A 24,791-nucleotide genomic window follows, 5' to 3' on the forward strand; every position below is an offset into this window, starting at 1 on the left:
GGGGGGCGTGCAATTGCCAGAGTGACAGCCTTTGAGTAAGCAAAATGCAACTAAAGTGATACCAGATACCTCGACCGCAGTTGGACGGCTTCGCCAGCGCAGCGGACATGCAAACGCTCAAGTGGGACACGGAGCTCGAGACAGTCGCTCAGGTTTGGGCGGACCAGTGTGACTACGGGCACGACCAGTGTCGGCACGTTGGGCGCTTCTGGGTGAGTAGTATCGCTAATACTCCGCGGCCAAAATAGCAGGCGGTCTGTTCCTGCCGATGCCGTTTACTGGATTCTACTACATCCATGGATCTGTTCCAGGTGGGCCAGAACATAGCGATGACGGGCCGGTCCAATGGGTACACCCCCGAGCTCCCCAGGAAAGTGATGATGTGGTGGGACGAGTACAAGCTGTACCGATACAAGGACGGCACCTTCGTGTTTCACAACGACACGGGCCACTTCACGCAGATGGCGTGGGCCAAGAGCAACCTGCTGGGTTGCGGCCGGTCCACATATGTCGACAAGGGGTTCACTAACGAGTACTTGGTGTGCAACTACGGTCCCGCGGGAAACGTCCAGGGCCAGAAAATGTACACTGCTGCGGCGGGCCACGGGTAGAGGGACACGACAGCCGTCAACTCGAGGTCCTGAGCGCTGCGCTGGGATTGGCTCGACGCTGCGCCCGTTTGGCCGGGCGCCGGGCGGATGTGCCGCACGGAAAAAATCCATACACTGCAGTCGAAGTTCATGAACTTCGGCCGAAGTTTATTGAAGTTCACCGAAGTTCACGGAGGTGAATCTTTAATAAACCAATGAGAGATATTGTGATTTTTGGTTGAAGTTTGGTCGAAGTCTATCATGAGTCCATCGAAGTTTATCGAAATTCGTCGAAGTTCGCCTAGATCATTGAGGTTCGGCAAAGTTCAGCAAAGTTCGCCGAAGTTAAAATGCACATACACAGAACTTCAAGCCTATTTCATCCCTTAGACACTACAGCCTCAAACATGGTGAAGCACCCGCTGAGCTGAAAGTGATACACTGATTGCATGTCCTGTCCGGACACGCTCCATCCTTTATGGGATCATCCAGATAGTACGTCCTTCATTCGCCGCTACGAGCCTGCCATGTTCAGGTCAGGTTCTGCAAGCTCGCATAGCGCCTGTAGATAGGCAAAATCTTGTCCGCAGTGCATGCAAGTTCTGCGGGCTGGCCTACCCTGAGTCTCGCAGGCGCCAAGTAGCCATTACTTGCCAAATGAATCTTATTAAAACGGAAGTACTTTCTAGACAATCCCCGCCATCGCCGATCCAGAAGCAGGTAGGCGACCCAGGTTGCCGGCCGACTGTTTTGCTGACTAACTACGCGGCATATGCAATTGCATATTGATTGCATACCTGTCAGTATTAGAGTAGCACAGTAGAGTTTCTTTCAGTAAAAACCTTTCTAAAAGCATTTGTTCTTTCTTTTCCTCCACGAAAATCTTTAATAACTCGATGAAAGATAGTGATTTTTGGTCGAAGTTCACCGTAGTTCAATTAAACATACATCGAAGTCCAAGCGAGTCCAAGCCCCCCTCGCTCACAGCATAGCTGTTTTCTAGAAAAAATATTCAAGACTTCAAGGACACTTCCATATCAGAAACCACCCATTTTTGAAGCTAAAGATAACAATTAAAAAAATTTGAACACCTTAAACATTAGTCAGAATAAAAGAAAGCAGTGTGGTATGCAATTTACAAGACAAGCTGACTTGTTCTTTCTGTTTATTCTCACTCTAAATTTTTCTGCAAAACAGTTCTGTATAGATTAATTTGGGAATTCCATTTAATGTCATCGATAATGTTGGTTTATGATAAACAAGTGGAAGCATTTTTCATTAAAGATGTTTCCTTTTTGCCCGTAAAGTAAAAACTGATTACATGATAAATATCAACTAAATAATATACTACGAAATATGCTGGTTGATGAATATTAACTAAATTTATACAATGAACTATGTTGGTTGTTCTTGTTATATTTACTAACCTTCCTGCAAGTCGGACACTTCCTACCCAAGCCTGGATTCTCCACACATTCTTTGCAAATGGTATGTCCGCAGGGCAAGACCTTAGGTCTATGGCGGTCCACATCAAAGTCAAGAAAGCAGATGTCGCACTGTGGTCCCATCTACAGAACAAATGGAAATGAAACGGATAATTAATTTGAGTAACTATTGAGGTAGCTGTCAGCTTATTGAAACATAAAATAAAAGTTAAATCACTTGAGCAAAAACACAGAACTACTCGCTGACTAGCACATATAATGTTAGCCCCATAGAATGCCTCGACATCACAATTTAAAGGACATGTAGTATTCTGACCCTAAGTATTAGTTGAGAATGTCGTTCTTGGTGGAAGCAAAGGTAAAAGTTGACACGGTTGCGGTTAAAACACCGCGCTGCAGCACAAGCCCCTTCCGCCCCTTCCCCTGCAGCCTTCAGTCAGCTGACAGCTCAATATGAGAATTCAACTTTCCAATTTTTCATACGATGCTCCCGCTCCCGCCTCGCAGCAACATGTTTTGATTTGCCTAACCTATTGTTCGCGTAGTTACCGGACTTCAAACGCTATTACCGCTGTATTTTACCCACAGAAACTATCTACGGTGTTTTCTCTTCGTTGTTCTAGATACCAGAGAGTAGGTTTTTACTGCTTGTCAGTAATTAGTTCTAGTTCTACGAAGAACAGCAACCTGCTTCTCTCGGTGATATTTTTTTTAGCTGAGAAAAACAAGAACTAAACAAGAGCAGTCAGCAGTCAGCTCTGCTCTCTGTAACTCAGGACATCCGAAGAATTTAATTAGTGTAAGTAAAAACACAAGCAATAATTCAGCAAGTGGTTATTGAGTGTAGTTTTACTCAAGTTCTAAGTCTTAACACAATTGTGCGTCAGGGATGAACCATCCAGTAAAAAGTGTGATACTTTCAGTGTTGCACTCAGTGTGTCATTGGCGGTTAGATGTATAAGATGAGAACAACTGCCGCAGTGGAGGCTGCTTGACACAGACCTTCGCAAACTATGCTGTGTCCCTCAGGTTGGATTACGGCTCGCTAGATTACAGTTAGCTAGCCAAATCTAAGAGATTTGACCTGAGTTGGGTCGTTACATCTAACCTCAACTCAGAATACTAAATCTACCATTAATGCCCAATAATGTTGATGTAGAAAAATATTTAAGCAAGCATACAACCATCTACTTGAGATATGGTCCTTCCTTTTCCTTGTGTTTCAGATGGAGCTACAATGTGACATATGCTTTGGCCAGTTTGACTTGGATCACCATCGACCAAAGAGTTTGCCCTGCGGACACACTATTTGCAGGGAATGCGTGCAGAATCCTGCCATAGGGAGGAAGTGTCCAACCTGCAGGAGGGTGAGCAAATAAGTACTGCTTTGGGAATGGGAATCATCATTTCATCAACAATTTTTTGAGCATACAGGGTAGCGGGCATCAACTTTGCAGTCTCTGGGAGCAGATAATGTAAAGAGCCTGGAACATTGTGCTGAAGTTTTCATTTGAGTACTTTCTTACTAAGTCTCTTTACCCAGACCTCATCCATTTGCAGAAATTGTAAGTGATTTATCACTGAGAAAATGTATTGATGTATCAGTAATAATTTGGTGAGTGATTTATTGCTGGTGCAAATTTATCACTGTGGAGGGTGAGGGGTCGGTCAATGATTTATCACTAGCTGAGGGAAATATCACTGGCTGAATGATATATCAATGGCTGAATGGTATGTCACTGTACTATCACATTACCAGTGATATATCACTACCAGTAAAACTTTTTAGATATTTTTGATTTTAGACAGGGGTCCAAAGATATATCACTACCAGTGATATATCTTTGGACCCCTGTCTAAAATCAAAAATATCTATAAAAAGTTTTGGATCAATCTAATCTAAATTTAATCCCACATTCATATTACACAAACTTCCTATGCCTTAAAAATTACGGAGAAAATTAGACCTACTTGAGCATGAAAGTCAAAGTAAAACAGAATTTCTGTATTGTTTTCCATTTGGGGGTTTTAGTCAAGAATATTCTAGTCTAGTGATACTAGTATTTTCTTGATATATCAGAGTAAGAATCAAGACCACAATTGTCCATATTTTTCACACAACCTGAAAAGAAGGTGGTCCAAATTACCTCGCATGGTCCATATTAGACCATTTGACGGTATACTAGCTGAGGCTGGGTAAATACTAAAATGAAACAAGTCTGACAAAAAGTAAAATAAATAATCAACAAAACGCTATTAACAAAGATTGTGAATTTTAAATGGGAAGGTGACAAGAGAGGTCTGTGGAAAGAATACAATTCTATTTTTCATTCCACATTAAATATATATCATTTGTTTACTTATGAAAAATATAGTGTGGGAACCAGAGAACAAAGGTGTATTGAACAATCTGCAGTAAATTATAAACACTCTGATCGATAGTTGGGCTTGTTTTTCTTTTATTAAATTGAATTTATTTGTTGCTCGTGCAGAACCTGTCCGCCTCCCCGGACGACCTCCCCGACAACATATTCGTAACGCGTCTGCTTGAGCACGACGCCGCGCCCACGGGGGTGGCGTCCAGGGCCCGGCGCATGGAGGAGAGGGCGCGGCAGCTGCAGCGGGGCGCAGCCGCCGGGCGCAAGCTGGTGCACCTGCTGCGCCAGATGGTGCCCCTGGCCGTGGAGGCGCTTAACAACCAGCTGAGCTCGTCGGAGGCCCAGCTGCAGCAGGTGGAGGAAGCCCTGGAGCAGCTGCGGCAGCTGCAGCAGCGCGAGGCGGCGGGTGAGGAGAACACCACCGCCCCTCTCCAGCCCGCGGTCGGGGAGCTGCAGCTGGCGGTGCAGATGGAGGACAGCTTACGCCTTCTGACCGCCAACAAGTGCAGCGTCGAGGCGGAGGAGGACGCCGGCGCCGCCTGGAGGGCCGAGGTGCAGCTCGGGCCGTTCGACCACCTGGTGCGCCCGCTGCTGCTGCAGCTACAGCTGGACGGCCACCTGGCCAAGGTTGGTATGGGGCTAGACCGACGGGAGGGGTACTTGACTAGAAATTCAAGCGTACACCAATTTATCTGTTTTTCCCTTAATTTTTTGATTTTTTTTCCCTGACGTTTTCTTGGTTATTCGCTGATGTTCTCTGCTCAATGGTGCTCACCCGCCCCCTCCCCTTCCAGGTCGACGCCGTCGTGGCCGCACCGCCGCCGCCGCCGCCCGCCGCGCTGTACGTGGGGCCGCCGAGGCTGTCCAACCTCACCATCGACGACGTGAAGGCGGACGACATCGTGCGGAGCGGGCGGCGCTGGCGCAATATCCGCACGCTGAACAACGTGATCGGGCGCGACTCGGAGCGGCTGCTGCGGGTGGTGGCGCCCCAGCTGGAGGAGCTCAACATCTCGGTGGAGGTGGGGCCGAGCGTGCTCGAGGAGGTGGGCAGGATGCCGTCGCTCCGGAGGCTGCTCGTCGAGTGCAGCGACACGGGCGACTTCCCGGACCTGCCGCTGCAGCTGGAGGAGCTCGCCATCTCGTACCCGAGCGAGAACCAGATGCGCTGCGTGCAGCGGATGCCCCGGCTGCGCAGCCTCTTCGTGGGCTTCTACTTCGGCGCGCCGCTGCCGCTGGAGCCCGCGCCAAACGACGGGCTGCTCTGGCTGGGCGTCACGTACAACGAGCAGTACAGGGAGTCCACGCTGTCTGTGATCCGGGTGTTCGCCGCCTCGGTGCAGGAGCTGCAGGTGTACACCCCCGTCACCAAGGTGGAGGACCTGTACTACTACCACCCGGACCTGGGCCGCGACCTGGCTGCCTGCGGCCTGCGCGCGCTGCGCCGGCTGGTGCTGGAGCGGCCGTCCTCCGACCCGTGCCCCGAGACCGACGCCTGCCTGGTGCAGCGCCAGACCGCCAGGGGCTTCCTGTCGCCGGCCGTCGACGTGCTCTGCGGCTCGTGCCACCGGGCCGTCCTGTAGGGAGTTCCAGGACATCCAGGAGTTCCAGGAGAGCGGCGCCGGCGCCGCTCTGCCCGTCACGGACTGTGGAGGAGTTCATGTCTTACTCGTTCTTCACCTCCATTCCCACTTAACTGTGGGAGGTGCACAAACGAGTGTGGAGTGTGTGGTGTGATAGTGTGATAAGTGTGTCAGAGAGTTTTGTATTAGAGATATGTAAAATAAATGAAGTAATTGCTCTTTAATGCACTGGAAACTATGTCATGGTTCAGATATTTTTGTACATTTTTGTAATCTAGGGAAGTTAAGAATAATAAAGTAATAAGTTTTCTTTTGTATACAGTCATGTGCCCTCATTTCGGACAAAATACGGAAAAACCAGAAAAACTCAGCCAACAGAGGTACGGGAGAATGTTCTGACCACTGTTCTTGGAAGCGGCTCTTCCCGAGATCACCAAAGTCGCTAAAGACTACTTCCACTTTTGATTATTAGGCTTCGCGTGCGCTAAAGCGCAAAACGCGAAGCCTTAAGCGGAGGTCGTGGTGTCTGTTCGTGCCGTGATTTTGTCGTGCACACCATGGCTGGAGGGGAAGTGGCCAGCCTCCGCCAGCCTCACACACGAGCCCACCGCACTTCCCCTCCAGCCTTGGTCGTGCACACAGGCGAGGGGGTGGGGGCGGGGGGCTAGTCCTTACGCACAAAAAAAGGTCCGGGTCGGGGGCGGGGCACGGGGGCCCGACCGGAGGTTGGCGGTGCGGGGCAAAGGCGGAACAAATCGAAGGAATGTCATCCTGCTAATTATTACTTAAATATTGAACCCAGCAACAAACTACTCAGATTTCTGGATCAATCATCAGCCTTTTACCCCTTTTCAAAAAAAGGCAGGTGCTTGTATGACAATTTTGACATTCAAGAAGGGGAGTGTATTTTGTGAGTTGAGGGGCAATTACTTTGTCCCCTTGACACTTGTAATTCCATGGCCAGTACTCGTGCCGTCTATGTCTGTCCTAAGTTAAATGCATCGCCTATGTTCACCGAGCAAGGCAATTTCTAGATCATTTCAGCAATCAGCTCTTTACACAACGGAATTGACGGAATTCTTATTTTAGGCCCGGTATGCGCACGTAAAGCCTTTTTAGACCACATTGAATAATGTGGGCTTTTCGGATTTTTTTGGACTCGGTCGGGTGTAACTTCCTTCGCGAACGCGTTGGGAGAGGGGGCGGGGGGGGGGGGCGCACTTGTTTTATCGTCGGTTCGGATGAGGCCGCATGTGGCTGTGCAGCTCCAACCAGGGGCGTCGTCGTGTCGCTCGCGTCGCGTCTGGGCCCGGCCGAGCGCCTGCTGGGTAGGCACGCCCGTGGCGCTCAGCTGTCCTGGTGCGGCCTACCCCGCCGCCGACAGGCGCTCCAGCCGACCATAAGCATTTGACCATTGGCGTCGTAACGGACGTCATTGTCATGTCGACGAAGCTGCGGCCACGCTAAGAGTGGCGTCTGAGTGACGAAAGTAACAGTGAAGCCGAGATTTAAACCACTTCCCTGTGAGGTGAGTGCGAGCGTCTGGCCTTCGATGCGGTTCCGCGTCCCCTTTGCAAGGTCGGAAAGTTGAGGGTCGGGCTAAGGCATCTAAAAGAGGACTACGTCAGAATCGGGTGGCCTAACTCGAGGGCGCCCGCCAAAGCCACACACACCTACTCTCTCTTCGCCTAAGGGACCGTGCACAAAATACGTCACGCTTTTTAGGGGGGGGGGTAGGTCAAGGGTGATGTGTGGGTGACGTAAGGAGAGGAGGGGGTCAGGGGGGGTCGTGACGTCACTCTCCGTTTGCACAAGAAAGACGAATAAAATTGAAGCCAGCGGCCAATCAGTTTGTGCGTACGACGCTTTTCCTGCTCGCTCCGGGTAATTTAATTACTGCCAGTCGAAGACGTTTTATAGAGTGGCAATCACTTTCTTCCCAATTTAAGCGGCAGTGATAAGAAAATTATCGTCTGTTTCTATTGTTCACGAATTTTTTTCTACACTTGCTTTTCCGGAAAACATGACGTCACGGAAGGGGGAAGGGGGGGGGTCACTTGTAGGGTGATGTGTGGGTGATTTAAGGGGGGGGTCAAAAACCCCTAAAAAGAGCGTGACGTATTTTGTGCACGGTCGCTAATCCTACAGATAGAATGTAGATGAACTTGAGCAAACTTAGGTGCAAAAAAAAGGAAAAAGATGTCAATATTCTTTGCATTTATTAGTACAACGCTAATTCACTAAAAATTCATATACACGAAAATCAATCACATTTAGAAATAACATTACATTCGTTATTTGAGGGAGGGGGAAAATTTGGACTAGATTATTCTGGAATTTAAATTTTAAAAATGCACTCCATACCAAATTTAGGTATTTAACAAAACCCTGCCTGGCTTTGGCCGTATCCGTCCAGTTGTTGTGCAGGAGTCGGAGGTCCTTGAGGATGTTGTGGTACGTCCTGGGGATGATGGGCACGACCGAGCCGATCTTGGCCTCCGTCAGCGCCAAGGAGGCCGCTGCTGACCTGCGCCTCGGCTAGCGCCTCGACTAGCGCCTCGTCCCGGATCTAGGGGGAGAAGCCCATACGGTTAGCGACCACCCGAGAGCAAGCTCGCCAGCAGCGAGAGGCCTTGTGGCCACCACCGAGGTACCCACCTGCAGGTTGGCGTCCAGGATGCCGATGTAGTTCTCCTCGGTGTCCTCCTCGCCGACACGCGGGCCCATGGTCTTGGCCCCGGCTCAGCGACACCCGATCTCGCCGGGGGTTCGGGCATGCGCCGCACGGCGTACAGCCGCTCGTGCACGCTCATCTTGTGTTGTTTCTGCGGGCGAGGTGCAGGTGCGCCGCCGTGCTCGTGCTGCGAGGCGAGCGCGAGCCACTCTGCGGTGTTTCTGAAGAACAACGTGAAAGTTTCCGTCAAAATAGGGGTACAAATATCAAAGGGCCCCATGATATTTTTACCTCAGGGTACAAATATTAGAGGTACCCCCCACGATATTTTTACCCCGAGGTACAAAATATAACGTAAGAAACGCACGTGGTGGGCGTGCACGCCCTGCAATAGGGGGCGGCGGCGAGGAAGGCAGCGAGATCGCCGGTGGAGCTGCGGCGGCCGCTCGAGACATGAAAAACTGAAAGACATGTTAACAGGCGGGAAGCACGGGCGTGCGGTGAGCGCGGGGCAGCGGGGGCGGGGCAGGACCGCGACTTACCCGTAATGGTCCTGGACCGGCAAAAGACCGAAAAAGCCCTTTTCAATGCCTCAGACATGCGCCCATCTTCCTTCTGTATGACTGGGTCCAGCTGAACTTCTTCTTTACCTGCAATGCAATATCAAGTATCAGTAAAAGCACAAATGCACGGTCAATAGGTCATAAAGGCTTTTACACCGATCCCAGTGAGAAATGTTTTCCGGCGACGTGGTTTTGACATCGTTTTTAATGTCGTTACGACAATGGTCGCCAAACTCAAAATTGATATTATTTTTTTTTATATGAGAGAAATTTCCCGCGATTTGAAGCATTGCTTCTTGTAGGTTATGTTTCTTTGTTTGGTTATTTTGTTTTCCACTACACTTCGCGACTCTGGGAGAGTCGCCCATTATGTTTCTGCATTTGCAATTATTGATCCATAAGATACGAGACAAGATGGGTGATGCTTACCTTTATAATTCCTGCTCCGCTCCGTGACGATCTGGCCGCTGGGCGGGACTGGTTCACGTGGCCGATGCTATGCTTGCACCATGTCCATCCGTCCTCGCCCCCTCGTGTGCACTGTGTGACTGCTGCTGATCGGAACGGAGAAGGGGAGTGGGGAGCTGGCAGGGCAGGGGAGCAGGTACAGTCGCCGCCTCACTGTAAACTGTAAGGAGTAACCTGGCAAAGCAATAGCCGTACGCAGAAATTTCAATTACTGTCGGAACGTATTTGACACAATAGTGTCTTCTTATTGTAACAGAATTGTTCAGTGCTCAACGATAAAGTTTTGTCCATTATCGGCTGAGCTATGAGGAAGTTGCCCGACAAGAGGAACAAAAAGAAGGTAGCGCTGAGGAGGTGGCGTGGCGTAACGCCGTCCCTAAACAAAGCAGAACGCCGGCGACCGTACTGTGTTTTGTCGCAAGTGGATGTGTGATCATAAATCAAGTTTCGTAGAATTTGTAAAGAAAAATTGGGTCCATCCTAGACCGGTGTAACAACCTTGTGTCAACAAGTTCTTCTGTAAAGTTTGGCTTCGGAAAAGTAAGTTTATACAATCTTCTAAACCGTCCCGGTCTCCAGACTGCAAGGCGGCACCGCCGTGCCAGGTAGGCAGCCCACCTCACGCGGCCCGGCCAGGAGGCCCACCGAAGGTGTAATGAGGACCTTAGGCCCACCCCCAGGCACCTCACTGAAGGTCTGCAACACTTCCACGACATCGTTTTTAGAAGAGATGATACCTCAAATACTTTTTGACTAAACATAAAGAATATATGTAAGTAATTTTAAGGTGTCAGGTAGCTTTTACTCTTGAACTTTTTTTTCCGTCGGACAGGTCGATCCCAGCAACACTTCCTCCGTCGGACAGGCTAGCCGACAGGCGCTCCAGCCGTCTGAGTGGCCGCAGCTTCGTCGACATGACAATGACATCCGTTACGACGCAAATGATGAAATGCTTATGGTCGAAAGTAAAAGTGAAGCCGAGATTTAAACCATTTCCCTGTGAGTGCGAGCGTCTGGCCTTCGATGCGGTTCCGTCCGCGTCCCCTTTGCAAAGTGAGTGCGGTCGGAAAGTTGGGTGTTTTTCCCCCACTTTCCTTGTTCATATCAGAACAGGCACGGCCGATCGCTAAAAGAATATAGCATACATAGGAAAATAATAACACCACCATAAAGTGCATGCAAAATGTTTAATATTTTGACTGAATGAAATTATAAACAAAAATAGTCGTCGTCGTGGATGAGTTTTATGAGTGTAGTCTGTAACTTCTTCGTCTAGCATAAATGTATATGCTTTATATGGCATTTAAAACTCCGCGCCGACTCGTAGTCTCTTCATCGTGGCCACGCGGTGGTCGTCAGAACACGGACGTGTCGCACGCGTTGCACGTGACCTCCACGTGCGGCGCCAGGAAGCCGCGGAGGGTGCGGCGCTGCAGCAGGCAGGCGGCCACCTCCGCGCAGGGCTCGCTGCCCGCCCGGTCCAGCACGAGGCGGCGCAGCGACTGCAGCCCGCTCGCCGCGAGCTGCTCGCCCAGATCATCGCCCTCCTTGTGCACCAGCCAGTAGATCTCGAGCTCCTGCAGCCGCGGCGCGTAGGCGCGCACCAGCGACCACATGGTGGCCCTGCGCACGCTGTTGAAGCCGACGCCCAGCCACAGCAGCGCGCCGTGCGGGGCGGGGGGGAAGGCCACGTTGGGCCCGCGGTAGCCGTACACCCTCAAGCTGCGCAGCCGGGGCATGCGCTGCAGGCAGCGCAGCTGGTTCTCCGCCGGATACCGGATGTTGAGCTCCTCCAGCTGCAGCGGCAGGTCGGGGAAGTCGTTCGACTCCACGTCGAGTTGCACCGACAGCCTCTTGAGGAGCGGCATGTTCGCCACCTCCTCCATGACCAGCGGGCCCACCGCGTTGTCCGAGATCTGCAGCTCCTCCAGCTGCGGCGCGACCAGCCGCAGCAGCCGCTCCGAGTCGCGCCCCTTGAGGTTCCTCAGGCTCCGGACCGTCTTCTTCCAGCGGCGCTTGTTGCGGAGGATGTCGTCTACCTTCAGGAGGCCGTCGAAGTCAATGTCCGTGTCGTATATCGACACGCTGTAGATGCTTGGCGGCCCCACGTAGGCCGCCGGCCCGGCAGGGGCAGGGGCGTCCTCCACCTGGGGCGGGAGAGAGAGGGTAGGTGAGGGCAGGTTCCAAGGGGCGGGGGATACAAATATTACGGGGTCGTACTGGCTTTAATTATAGTCCTGATCCTTTTCAGAGACACATAATATTGCCCCCCCCCCCTTAAAAGTCACATAGTATTCGGTATTCCGCTGCAAGCGAACCGAAACCTACAGAGGAAAAGTATAACTGCCCGATCTGTTTCCTCCTGAACACACAACGATGACCTTGGTATGTTGGTCAGCCAATGAGCGCGCATTGGGAAGCAGATCGAGCAGTCATGCTTTTCTGCTTTGGGTCTCGGTTCGCTTTGCAGCCGGATTCCCTGCCCGCTCACCTTCTCCAGCTGGCCGTCCGCCTGGAAGCGCAGCACGAGCGGGCGCAGCATGTCGCCGACGCCACCGAGCGCCGCGGGGGCGCTCCTCCACTTGGCTCCGTCGGCCTCCTCCGTCACCAGGACGCTGCACTCGGCGGAGGTGAGCAGGTGCAGGTCGTCCTCCAGCTGCGTCACCAGCTGCAGCTGCTCCTCGGCGAGGTCCTGGTGCAGGGCGCCCTCGCCGTCGGCCGCCTCCCGCCGCAGCTCCTCCTGCAGCGCCTCCTCCACCTGGCGCAGGTGCGCCACCGACGTGTCCAGCTGGCGGGTCAGCGCCTCCACCGCCAGGGGGACCACCTGCCGCAGCTGCTCCACCACTATCCGCCCGGCGTCCACGCCCCGCTGCAGCTGCTGCGCGTGAGTCTTCACAGTTCGGCGCCGCTTACGCCCCGGAGCGCCACCGTGCTCGTAGTTCTCCATCATTCGTATGGCGAGGATGTTATCAGGGAGCTCGCCAGGGTCAGCATCCAGGTCCTGCACGCAACAACTTCAAACTGTGTGAAAGTTTTCAAATGGTATTCACAGTGAAAGCAAGTGGAATTTGGATAGGCACTACAACTAGCAAGTTTCTTCTGTTTTACATAAATTCAAGTACTCAAGTGCCAAAGAGTATGCCTGGCCTGCTTATGTATCGCCTGAAATAGAGTTGGCATTCTCTACGGTTTCCCTTTCCCTGGTTACCCCTTTTGTTTCATTATAAATGTTTTCAAAGATCCTTCAAGATTTTTATTTAACACGTTTAGTGAAATGTGACGTACACAGTGTGTCCCAATAAAATATTAATGCCAACCTCCACTAGACTAAATTTCACATTGAATACTATTCCCTAGTGGTTTCCCCCGATGTACTGAAGTTGTGTTTTGTTGTTGATGAAAAGTACAATCGCCCAATAGTTTTGTCAACTTACAAGATGGTAACAAGTCACTATCCTACATTTAAGAACAAGAAAAACTGTTTTAATGTCTTCTGGCCTTGACTGTATCGCCTTAAGAGAAACAACAGGTAACAAATAAAAGATAACAAATCCATTTCAGCAACGTTATTTATGCTGTTTGGTCCTGGTTTCTTCCACAAAAGTAGCATTTATTGCAAAATATGTCAGCTAAAACATTTTTGAAACGACAGTATGTAGCAATAATCTGTGTAAGATGGATTTGTTATCTGTTATTTCCCTTAAGGTCAATTAGCCCTTATTTACAAACCTTCCGGCAAGTTGGACATTTCTGTTGTAAGGCGGGATTCAGTACACACTCAAAACAAATGGTGTGCCCACAGGGCAAAGCCTTAGGTCGATGCCGGTCTAGGTTAAAGTCAACAAAGCATATGTCACATTGAAGTTCCATCTGAAACAAGAGTGACAAAGGAGAGACGAATTGTCTGAATCAACTTTAATCAAGTTCTATTTTCTTGTGAAATGTACTGCCGGTTTTGAACAGTACAACATGTACTGTAGCCTGACAATTGAAGTACATTTACTTTAACTTTACCTTGGTTGTTTTGTTGTCAACAGCGAAAGAGGCATTGAGTTGCAATGCTTCTCGTAGGCTGCAGCTGCTTCTTACGCAATACGCAATACAGCTCAAAAACAATTTAAATTAAAAGAATGTGAAACAGGTTAGGTGGGACCCACTACCGCGAAAATCAAAACAAGCCGGGCTGGGACTGCGGTGATGACTTTCTCATACTTTGGTCGTGACCTGGGACAAGACCTTGGGACAAGAGTATCGACGCGCGTGGAGTAGCGCCGCTGCGACCGGGGCCCCGGTGGGGTAGGCCTGCCCGCCGCGCTCCCCGCCGGGGCGGGTGGCCTACCCTGTCGCCGTCGGGCGTTGCTTTCCGGGACTCGTTGGACACGGAGAGCTGAAATCAGCGGGTCCGCCCAGGCCACTCCACAAGGCTATTCCCTGTGCGGCGCTCCCGGCGGCTGGCCAAACGCCTTGCGGCCTTGCGCAACCATGCGAAAGCCCTCCCCCCTCCACCATCGATGGCCGGCAAAGTTGGCGCGCCACCGCCGCTTGTGTCTTGTGTCTGTCAGTGTTGCCGGCGCGGCGCGGCGCACCGGTCTACCTACCGCGTAGCAGTGGAGCGAGCGCCCCGTTCAACAGCTTCACTGGCGGACGATCTCAGCGCAGTAAACTAATCTACGAGCCTGCACGCCTGCACACGGGACGCGGGCATCGGCATTGTAGACGACAAGTCGGCGAGTCGAACTCAACAAGTGGGTATGTAGGCTGTTCAGACTGACATGCATGCTCACGGGACGTTAATTTCGATCGACCAAACAACTTCCCAACACGTTTATTACCAGTCAAAATTAGTGTTTCAAAAGAAGTTCCACGGTCCGTTCGTGACATTTTCATTTTAAATTTTAACATCTTGTCATTCAAATATTTTTTCGTCGGAGTTTTTGTTATTGCACAACTATTTGTACCTGCCCACGTTTTGTGACGTGGTTTCCCTGCTGTGGTCTTCGTCTTCGCCGCATTGGTTTTGGTTACACAGTGTTGTAGTGTTCGTAACTTTGTAGACAATAACCTTTGTCCTCTTCCGTGCAGGATCTTCAGGGACGAGGAGTCGTATCAGCATGGCGGGAGGGGGGCCGCGCTCTGCTGGGCGCAGTTCGGGTGGGAGTGGCAGTAATGGCAGGTGCGTCCTTGGATAAGAACAAAACATTCGTGTCATGACAGCAGAGTAATGTTGTGCTTTTTTTCTAGGTCGAGGAATGAGCTGTGGAGTCTGCTGACGGAGTACTTCACGCCCCGTCGCGATTGTGGCGTTACTCTGCCTTCTGGACCCTGCGGACTAATTCATGTGAAAAACAAGCGTGTTCAGCTAATTGTAGACCGACGAGAGTACTTGCACAGTAGCATTTGTTCGGACAAGGATTGCGAAACAACCACGGAAGCAGTCTTTTACAAAAACCCAGAAAAGAGAGTAGCTTTACTTGAAGGTGGACGCGGACAGTTATTGAGTGGACCACCGGATCCCGCTCTTGTAGCCAAAATTCAAAAATCTTTTATACAATTAGTCAACGAGTTTGCTGCTACAGTCAAACCAGGTAAAGTAGAAAACACTGAAAATCAGCCTGTGCTTTATGAATCATGTTGTGCGGGTCATTGTGACGAGCTTATCTATTTGTTGGAGTTTGGAAAAATAGAGGAGCTTGATCGTTACCCAAAGGAAGAATATGCAAAAGTTATGAGTTGCTATCATGGTGGTCAAGCTGTCGGGCACCACATGTCTTTCTTTATGTTTTATATAGTAAATTTCTTCATAGGAACAAAGTTGTTACTGTACAATAATGTTGAAAATGCCCCAAAATTGGATAGTATGTATGAGTATGCTTGTGATGGTCAAACGTTCCTGCCATACCAGCGGAAAAACTTGCATTTGTGGATGAAAGACTTGGATGCAACGACACAAATGTGCAAAGCGACCTTCCGCTGCATTTATCTGTATGTTTATTTACGACGTAAATTTGAACCTGAGTACAAAATTGAAACTGATGGGACTTTAGAATTAGGGTGCGGTGATAGCATTTGGTTGCGTCTTTTTAATTACTGGCAGTAAGATCATCCTCTACCAGCGGTAATCGAATTGCACGGTTGACGATTTCGATTGTTTGTAGTTTGAATTTTCCCTTTCCAAAAGTTGTCTATTGGCTACACTGTAAATCGTTACTGTTCGTCAACTGTCATTCTGTATTCATACACCTGTCTTGCCGCCAATAAACCAGTCATCACAGTCTAGTCACCAAGCTTGTTGTTGTCCGTTTACCTTGCGCTGCTCCGCCCACACCTGCCTGCTGACCACAAGTACCTACGGTCCAACATCCCAAGTATAGTCACGATCAAGACCCATCAATATATGTACAACAAAAGTAAACTTTTAGGGGGGTTCGGGGGCTTTGTTGAGAGAGTTATTGACACAAGGAAAAATTTACTTAACTCAAATATGGGTTTTGTTACGACAGCTTAAATGGCGTATAATCCCCTAAGACCTTCCCGCAGCTGGCTCAGCAGGCCGCCTGGCAGGTAGGCCCTCCCGTCACTCTCAGATGCTCCGCGGGATTGCCTACCTGGCGCTCTGCAGGCGCTACGTGTGGTGAGCGCTAGGTAGGCAATCCCACGGAGACTCCGAGCGTGACGGGAGGGCCTACCTACCAGGCGGCCTGCTTCTGCTCCTGAGACTCCCGTGAAGCTAGCACCGCCCACATTCTCAGTCATGTCTCGGCGCTAGCTTTTGTAGCACTAATTATTAAAGTAGGACAACCCGAGAGCACTCAGCAAAGATTGCCTCTTGACTATGACCGCATGTCGCACGACGAAGCTCTGGAAGCGACAGACCTTTTAGCGACCTGGGCCCTGACCTGACCAATATTTGTCCATTGTCTACCTGATTGAAAGAAGTATCGATGCACCACTAGTATGGCCAAACGGCAAACGAAAATTAAAAAATTAAAAATGCTACTGACTGTGATAAGTGTTTGCGACTTTGTATTAAGATTGGTTAAATTATACATAAACAAGTTTATTTGCATATAAAGATTTATTTTGATATCAATGTACATTTAACAGCTGCTGATTACACACATCAGAGTTATGACTGGTATCGCCTTGTGCGAACTTACACTACGACAGAACCATGTCAGTCTTACGAATAGAACAGTACAGAGCACACACCTCCCTGCTCTCTGTACTCGACCTCTCCCAAAAGTGCTTGGACTACAAGAGATCCAGACCTTTTGAACAATGTCTTTACATTGCAAAAAAGAATAAGTATCCCTGGTATGGTTCAGAAGTCTCATATCAGGGAGAGCAGATAATAAGCTCACAAATCAGAGAAACTGGGGTGCATGCAGCCTTTACTTGGACCACACCTATTCCACTCAGCACCATCATCAAACACTTTAGGTTGAAGCATATGCTGTACACACTAACAGTTTCATTATTACCAAAATAATTTTGAACTTGGTAACCAGGTACTAGAATAAAACAGCATTGTTAAAAGCAACAAATTGTGCACGCATTGAAAAGACTTATAAAAAAGACTAAAATCTGTGAATAGAAGAAAAAAATAAAATATAATCAAGCAACAACCATTCTATTGATTAGTTCACAAAATGATGGTGATGGTGCTCTGCCATCACAGTGATGCACCCCAAAATTTAAACATGATGAAAGTAATTTACATTCAAATAGAAATTGTTAAACAATCTTTCATTGAAAAAAGAGTGTAGCAATCCTCCATCAAACTAAATATCAATATTGGAATAAGTACAAAAAGTTAAATGCAAACATTACTACAAGACGAAAACAAACAATACACAGGAAAAGGGCAAATTCAGAAACAGCACATAATAATGGAACAATAATGAATTCTATAAATAAAATTGCCCATTTCTTTGTCGACTATTAACTTCAATAATTGATAAATATTCTTAAAGACAAAATTAATTTAAATGACTTTGTAACCATTAACACAGTATGTGTCAGTAATTAAGTATGAAAGAAAAAAAAATCTAATCTGGATTTTATTGTTTTAATAGATTTTGCAGAGCAAATTTAAAATGTGCAAGGGGTGCTTTCAGTTTGTATGTACAGAAGTGCACCTGTCTCATACACATAAAAACAAATACTGTCTGTTCCATAACAATCCAACTCTGTAAATGCTACAGTTGGACATTCAAAATGTCTTAGGTATGTTGCAAAATCACAGCGCAATGTGCACTTTAAGTTAAACTAAAATAAAGCATTTTCTTTCCTCACACAGGAAAGGTAACAAAAGTAGGACACTCATACATAACAACCTCTTCTCAAACAAAAACTGGCAGTAAATGCTTAAGTTTTGCATTAAAAAAGAGCTTTAATAATACACATCACAGACTTGGCCCTCACTGACAAATATAACACTCAACTCATAATCCGCATTAAAATAATTTTATGGACAGGTCATTTAAAATGGGAAAGAAATTACTAATGTGATAGCAAGTAAATAAATGGACAGTAGAAAAGCATAAAAAGGTACTTTGCCTGCTATCTCCAAAATTCACATATGTATCACATCCTCCAGTAACAGCAGTGAGGTTCTTTTCAGACAGTTTAGTCTGATTGCTTCACATCTATAAAATCATAACCAATTAAAACAAATATAAAAGATATGCGAATACAAGGTAAAAGAGCGTTATAAAGCTAAGTTCATTCACACGTCAACATTTTCTAGTACAAAATAAGATCATAGCTCTAAAGATAGTAAGGTACACAAGCATCATGTTGGCACTCAGGCCCAACATTGAACATGCTTAATGGAATCACACAATCACTAGAGTTTATCATGGATGTCCACACATTTACACACACAACCACACATACTACAAACAGAAAAACACAGAAAAGCGACATGTATTTTATAACATACCTCCTCCTATTTCATACACTATCACACATCTGTCTTCTTTATCACTTTGTTCATCCCAATAAAGAGATTAAATAGAATAGGCCAACCGATTTGACCATTGAATGTAATGAACTAATGAAGAAATAAATTAAGGGGCTGTGTAAAATGCACATGAAGTTTACTAATGTGTGAGAGTTAGCAAATTACTGAGATTCAGTGCATTTCTTAGATGCCAAGAATTAAATTGAAACGAAAATATACTGATATTCATCACAGTTTAAAAGACAAGAAAAATTCTACAATATGTAGAACATTATCAATGTTGCAGAACTTAATCAATATCTTCGGTCTTCCTCTTCACACCCACAGAATCAGACGAAGATGTGAAAGATGCTTTAGCCTCCAAATAACTATTAAGACGTTCCTCAGCGTATTCCTGTATTACAAAATGGTAATTAATTATGAATAATTTTGAAGACAATAATCATCTAAGATTGGAGGTAATGTCACAAACTTACCCAATAGCCAAACGGAATCTGTGATACAGTGGCGTTTACGATACTCCACAATCCCCAGAGGAGATGTGTCGCAAGGGTAAACTCCCTCACTTCTTTCAAGAGGGCAGCTTCTTCTTCCGTAGGGTGTTGGCCAGGTGGAAGAGCATCCACCGTTCCGCCACAGTTGTGCTCTCTCTGCCGTCTAGCCGTTTGAAGGTACGCCCGGACGAATGCCAACTGCAATGAGCACAAATTTGTCATTTGATGTTCTGGAAGGTGCGCAAGAGGAAGAGGATTGGACGGATTTCGGATGATTTTTCACAAGTTGAAAGTATGATAAATGTATGTTTTGATATGATTTGAAATGCAGGGAATACTGCCTTTGGGTTAGGGTCTAATGGACTTATGGCTAGCTTTAGTAATGTTGAAGGGTTACCTGAGCAGTGTGGAACAGAGTTCCTACCTCACTGCACATATCGGCTACTGTAACAAATGACAGAACAAGTGGATGCCAAAATGGCATGGATGCATGTTGAAGCCACAGTGGCTGTTTGTTCTATATTTTGAAGGAAGCTTCAATTCTGTTACACTGAGTACAAGATCTTGTTATATAGAGGGGTCAATTCATTCAAATACTGTGTTTTCAACAGAATTTTCACTTCCTTTCAGATCAAAATGGGTTCCACTAACTTCAGGTGAAATTTCGAGACTTCAACTGAAGATCAACATTCAACAGATCAAAATAAAACTCAAAAGAAGATAGTTTGTACTATGGAAAATATTGATATGTTAGTTGACTGATTTAGCACATATATTTTAGAGGAAATAATGACTAATACAGTAAATAAATAACAGAGCAAGGCTTAGCCTCTGCTTCAAGTTAAATGCATTGCTCAAGATGTTTAAAACAGATGCCAGAAGGGAAGGTTAATATAGCTAAGATGCAGAAGCATTAGCTATCTGAATTTTAAGAGTTGGGTCATTATTTAATGTAAGGTAGAATAGAGAAAGTGTTCAGAGAACTCCATTCCAAGAAATCACAGCACAGCAAAACTTATGGAAAAGGAAAAAGAGTTTCCATTCACAGCCCTAATTAAGTAATGATTCATGTGTGCAACACACAAGGAATGGAAATAAATTTAGTTTTTGATGATTTGGTACCAGATCCCTTTATGAAGAAATGCACAAGACATCTGGGCACAAATTCGGTAAAAACTCAAGTTTTTGCCATTCCTCTAACCATGTAGAGGAACAATGTATTTAATTTGCTCCAATACAAACATAGCTGGCACATGTGCATCTTAAACTTTTCTCTGGCACACACATTCATACTCACATCTGTCACCACACATTCAAGCTCTCACTTTACTTATGAAACAATTATAATTAACTGAATTGGTGATTATAGTATTCTAGGTGGACATTTGAATTGATTAAAATGTATAAGTTCTTGGATTGATTTAAAAATGTTCTTGAGAACTATGTAAATAGTAAAGAAAGATCTCAAGAGTTCAATAAATTAATTTTAGAAATGGCCCTGTGCTAAGACGAAACAAAACAGGGACTTAAGGGCAAGGCAATCATTAGGAAGGAGACCGTTGATTTCAAATCCTCACTCTCACTCACATTCACACCAAAGCAACTACTGGAGGTAAGTTACTAAATTATTGGTATAGCAGCTTTCACCGCTTGAGTTACGATAAGAGCAACAATGCCATAAGGCTAGGTCCTTAGCTGCTGACCGAGACTCTCGGGAGAAGGGAAATATAAACTTGGATCGTTAGATTGATTAAAGAATGATTTCGTTCAAAAATGGTACTTAGTTTCAGGGAAAACTGAGAAACTTCCACCGAACTATTCACCAAACTATTCAAACAGCACCAAGACTAGGAGTAAAAAGCAGAACCCTTTAATTTAAGATCATGAAGTTCCTAACAAAATAAAAAGCCACTGGAATGAATTGTGTGCTGCTCACCTTACACGACACTACCTAGGCTACCTAATGTGGGGGTTTAAGCACACGAGGTGCCTTGGCAGCAGCTGATGACCAGCCGGATCGGCGATAGAAACAATACTCCACTTTTCCACATCTCCCTTGAAGTGGACAGGCATTTAGCCCCGACAACTCAATTTCATTGCACTGTCTGCAGAGGTTCGACACAGGTTAGGTTTTGCTCCGCTCCATTGGATGAAGCAGCGATGCTCAATGATCCGCTCGAACGCCGGAGCGAAAGAGGAGTTCGCACGTTCGTCACGTTTCAGCGAACTGGGAAATCAAGCAACACAAAAAAACACACATGGCGGAAGGGTACACAGTCAAGAGCATGGCAGGGTTTAACTGACAGCGCACAGCCAGCAGCTGATGGCAGTAATGGGTGAGATACAAATTTACCCTCTTCAGAGGGAAGGTAACTAAGTAAACGAGTTTGCTTGTTTTTTTTTCAATTAGAAAAAAGAAAAACAGGATTGGGGCCAACACTATGAAGTTATTCAAGAAGGAAAGGTAGAAGCAAAGGCTACAAATAAATTTAAAAAGGAAAATTTCAAATTTTGGCTGCTATAGCTTCTTTTAAATCATGCACATAAGAATAGAAATGCAATAAAACATGAAACAGTTTCTTTGAAAATTTTGAAAAGTTGTGGCATGTTTATACAATTTTAAGACGCAGCTTCAAAACAGAAAAAAACAATTAAAAGTTTGTATACATTGAACTTTGCCACACTACATTACAACTGCTGCCTGCGCAAGCCAAGCTCTCTCTTCTTGACGAAATCTCCAAGTCTCTTGCAGGAACAGCTGCAAGACATAACGTTGGGCATTCCAAATGATGTTGATCACAAGTTCCTCATATTTGGGTGAACAATGCCCTTGTGTTTCTATCAGAAACATTATCTCAATTAATCTATCCTAACCGACTGTAAATATACTAATCATGTATGTACCATACATCTATACTCTCAGATAAACTTTAAGATTAATTTGAATTGCTGTTAATATATTCTATTTATAAATTAAATCAATTTGAACTAACAATAATGTCTGAGATTAAAATTTTGGAAAAACGAAATCAATTCACATTTCTTTTGATAGGAATGTTGATAAGTAAAGAGATCAAGATCATTACTGCAACAGTTCAAATTGATTTTAATGAGAGGACTCATTTTCACTATCCATGACTTGAAAATGAATGAAAAATGAGTATGAGTAAACAAGACAATGTTACAAGCTAAGGGAAGAGGAAATTTGTAGAAAGATTTCAAATCAAATGTAACTCAGACCTTGAAACTGTGGCATAAAACAACAAGATACAGTAGAACAAACAACTGAAGGTCTAAATTGACAAGTTTGGTTCATTTTCTTTTGGTGTCTAAAATTCAAAGCATGGTCAGTGTGAAACAGATAGATATACAAATTCCCTCTGACCCTTATAGCACTTTTTAGTCTGGAAGTAAACAGCAAACTCTGATCTAGAAAGCAGGAAAAAAACATAGGTTTCAAACGTTGCTGTACTTCACACTAGTTTTTTTTTCTTTTTTACTGTTCCATAATAGCAAGTTGTTGGCAAATAGTTCTATAGATAGATAATTGCAAGCAATTTGAATGTCCTAGATAAAAATTTGCCAGAACATGTGGACAATAATCCATCTTAGTTATAAAGTTAAATTCTCTTTTAGATAAAAATGTAACACTTACCTCAAGCCCTGTAAAAGTTTTGTCACTTAAATCTAATACTAATTATCTTAGTCTCCACTATTCTAGTTGCCTAGCACCTAGATATGTTCCTATATGAATTCTTAAATGCTAGCAAAATTTAAATGATGACGTCTGAGATTCTTACCTGCTGGTCAGGTGTTGGATAAGCGCTGGGAGTAGCTTTGAAGTGCGGGAACTCTTCAATAGTGTAGTCGATAGTCCACTCAATAAAATGGTTGGCCAGGTCAAAAGCTCGGTAGTTGTACGAACAGTATTCAAAATCAATCAAAACAAGTCTTGGAGGGCTGCACTCCTTAACCAACAAAATGTTACCCTCTTGCATATCATTGTGACAAAAGACAACTGGTGAGTTAACTCTGACCAGAAATTTTCTGGAAAAAAAATACAAAAAGTTTTAAAGAATGATGATTTATAGGTAGTAGTTTTTGGTTGAAAGTTATAAGTGTACTCACTTCAGCCACTTGACTTCAGCTGCAAGGTCAAGTTTGGTAAGGCGGGAAATTATGTGGGCATTCTGAGCATTGGTATGAGGTGCAGGGTCACACAAAGTCACCATAACATTTTGGAGCCACCTACAAAATTAAAGTTACTTTGTAATAAAAATACACATCAACATTTTAAATGATAAGAATAACTCCAATACAAATAGTCAACACACCGGTTAGCTGTATCCCAAAGCCAATTTGGTTCCTTGCTGATTGGTACATTCATTGAGTGAATTTCTGCCATTTTCTCTGCAATCATGGGACTCAATTTTGGGTCGGCAAGCTCTGCAGTCTTCAGTGGTCTGGCCTGGAAAATTTGATGATCTTAATACTTTTATGAGCACATAAATTTGAGCAATGTGGTAAGCATGTAGTATAATAGCAATAAATGGGAGCAAATATTGGATAGAAATTGGAGTCGTACTTACAGGAATATATTCTTCAATCCGTCCACCAGGGAAGATTCCATGCAAGCGTGGTCCAAGCCGTCTTTCAGACAAAAGTGTAAAAATGACAGACTCAGTAATAAGACCCTCAACACCTTGCTCTCCACCATGAATCTCTCCATAAAGTCTCAAAAGAACTTGAGATGGCTCACTTCCACGGGGAGCTTGTTCACCACCGGGTAGAGAAACATGGTACAACCAGTTGCTCAATCCACCACTGAAATAAATGACAGTCAAAGTAAGATTTCAAACACAGTGAGAACATCTGCTAGTTAAGAGAAAGTTACAATGCATTACCTAATGCGCTTAAGCACAATATCACGGGATGAAATCTGCTTCCAAGCTCCATGAAGATAGTCTCTGCAGATGCGGGATGCCATTTCTCTCATTTCCTTGCTCTCGGCACAGCGCTGAAAAATAAGATACTATCAGTATTCACGAAACTTCATAGTCCGACATTCAGTGCAATATGATAAATTTATAGGGATGTGGTGTCATCACAAAACGATGGTCATTGCCATGATAGACTCAATAATGAGAAGACAACCAAAGACATCGCCCATTGATACTTAAAACTCAAAGAGAATCACAAGTGAATTTCAGAAAGAAGTCACACAGCTAAAATACCGTGGAGTGTCAGAGGACCATCAAACTGAGAGAGCGAGTGAGTGAAAACAGTTTGCAAATGGGTATATAATAGCAGCTGATCCGTCCCTTCCCCCGACGGCGCAGCGGGCGCAGCACACCAAACTTTGACCCTTTGGCAGTTAACCTCACCCGCGGCGCAACGTCTCGCAAGAGCATTAACCCCGTCAGACACTTCCTGGCCATGGCAGCGGCGGGGGTGCGAGGTCACGGGGTCACGTGGGGCACGGGCCGAAGGGAAGGTGTGGTACAAGGCGGGGTGGGAATGGGGATGCAGGGGGAGCAAACACCGACACAGCCCCGTCGACAAGACGCAGAGCCGGAGAGCCGGACGACTGAACGGGCGGGGAAGGGAGGGGGAGGGCAGCATGAGCACGGA

At 46.2% G+C, this 24,791-nt stretch overlaps 6 protein-coding genes and 1 long non-coding RNA gene across 15 annotated transcripts in view; 3 read left to right on the forward strand and 4 right to left on the reverse strand.

Moving 5' to 3' along the window:
* LOC113205864 (venom allergen 5-like) overlaps positions 1-1,445 on the forward strand; it is a 2,249-nt gene extending 804 nt beyond the window's left edge. For all 3 annotated transcript variants that reach the window (XM_026421641.2, XM_052269287.1, XM_052269288.1), the window contains exons 3-4: positions 81-212; positions 312-1,445. In XM_026421641.2, coding sequence (XP_026277426.1) covers positions 81-212; positions 312-611 — 432 coding nt within the window. In that variant the 3' untranslated portion in view covers positions 612-1,445. The remainder of the gene's footprint in view (positions 1-80; positions 213-311) is intronic.
* The window catches only part of LOC113205860 (E3 ubiquitin-protein ligase TRIM32-like), a 4,776-nt gene extending 2,287 nt beyond the window's left edge, over positions 1-2,489 (reverse strand). Inside the window, exons 1-2 of the mRNA XM_052269279.1 lie at positions 2,253-2,489; positions 2,018-2,158 (exon numbers count right to left, since the gene is read on the reverse strand). Coding sequence (XP_052125239.1) covers positions 2,018-2,158 — 141 coding nt within the window. The 5' untranslated portion in view covers positions 2,253-2,489. The remainder of the gene's footprint in view (positions 1-2,017; positions 2,159-2,252) is intronic.
* Positions 2,489-6,273, forward strand: LOC113205871 (uncharacterized). Its single transcript, XM_052269286.1, has 4 exons — positions 2,489-2,668; positions 3,262-3,402; positions 4,528-5,040; positions 5,208-6,273. Exons 1-4 carry the CDS (start codon positions 2,489-2,491, stop codon positions 5,994-5,996), a joined length of 1,623 nt encoding a protein of 540 aa, XP_052125246.1. The 3' UTR covers positions 5,997-6,273.
* A 1,951-nt stretch (positions 6,274-8,224) lies between these two features.
* On the reverse strand, positions 8,225-10,190 carry LOC127749758 (uncharacterized). The gene is made up of 4 exons (XR_008011340.1): positions 9,663-10,190; positions 9,213-9,320; positions 8,655-9,131; positions 8,225-8,565 (listed from the first exon to the last, which is right to left on the reverse strand). It is a non-coding gene; the product is annotated as an uncharacterized LOC127749758 (long non-coding RNA).
* Positions 10,191-10,869: 679 nt separating this feature from the next.
* LOC113205869 (uncharacterized) lies at positions 10,870-14,175 on the reverse strand. The gene is made up of 4 exons (XM_026421646.2): positions 13,716-14,175; positions 13,431-13,571; positions 12,193-12,702; positions 10,870-11,848 (listed from the first exon to the last, which is right to left on the reverse strand). The coding sequence occupies exons 2-4, from the start codon at positions 13,569-13,571 to the stop codon at positions 11,057-11,059; spliced, it is 1,443 nt and encodes a 480-aa protein (XP_026277431.1). The 5' UTR covers positions 13,716-14,175; the 3' UTR covers positions 10,870-11,056.
* A 72-nt stretch (positions 14,176-14,247) lies between these two features.
* LOC113205870 (uncharacterized) lies at positions 14,248-15,985 on the forward strand. 2 transcript variants are annotated; one of them, XM_052269280.1, is made up of 3 exons: positions 14,248-14,450; positions 14,784-14,874; positions 14,943-15,985. In XM_052269280.1, the coding sequence occupies exons 2-3, from the start codon at positions 14,813-14,815 to the stop codon at positions 15,796-15,798; spliced, it is 918 nt and encodes a 305-aa protein (XP_052125240.1). In that variant the 5' UTR covers positions 14,248-14,450; positions 14,784-14,812; the 3' UTR covers positions 15,799-15,985. The 2 variants fall into 2 exon arrangements, with proteins under 2 accessions (XP_052125240.1, XP_026277432.1); XM_026421647.2 differs by having other exon boundaries at positions 14,248-14,446.
* Positions 15,986-16,757: 772 nt separating this feature from the next.
* Positions 16,758-24,791, reverse strand: part of LOC113205897 (choline/ethanolamine kinase) — a 35,997-nt gene continuing 27,963 nt past the window's right edge. For 2 of the 6 annotated variants that reach the window (XM_052269284.1, XM_026421688.2), the window contains exons 2-8: positions 24,065-24,177; positions 23,750-23,984; positions 23,495-23,628; positions 23,289-23,408; positions 22,961-23,207; positions 19,143-19,358; positions 16,758-19,060 (exon numbers count right to left, since the gene is read on the reverse strand). In XM_052269284.1, coding sequence (XP_052125244.1) covers positions 18,956-19,060; positions 19,143-19,358; positions 22,961-23,207; positions 23,289-23,408; positions 23,495-23,628; positions 23,750-23,984; positions 24,065-24,177 — 1,170 coding nt within the window. In that variant the 3' untranslated portion in view covers positions 16,758-18,955. Of the gene's footprint in view, positions 19,061-19,142; positions 19,359-21,096; positions 21,388-22,960; positions 23,208-23,288; positions 23,409-23,494; positions 23,629-23,749; positions 23,985-24,064; positions 24,178-24,544; positions 24,699-24,791 lie in introns of those variants that run through there. The other 4 variants (XM_026421687.2, XR_008011336.1, XR_008011334.1 and 1 more) reach the window with 4 other exon arrangements.

Source organism: Frankliniella occidentalis, unplaced genomic scaffold (assembly GCF_000697945.3).
Source record: "Frankliniella occidentalis isolate FOCC.00 unplaced genomic scaffold, Focc_3.1 Scaffold88, whole genome shotgun sequence".
NCBI classification, from domain to species: domain Eukaryota; kingdom Metazoa; phylum Arthropoda; class Insecta; order Thysanoptera; family Thripidae; genus Frankliniella; species Frankliniella occidentalis.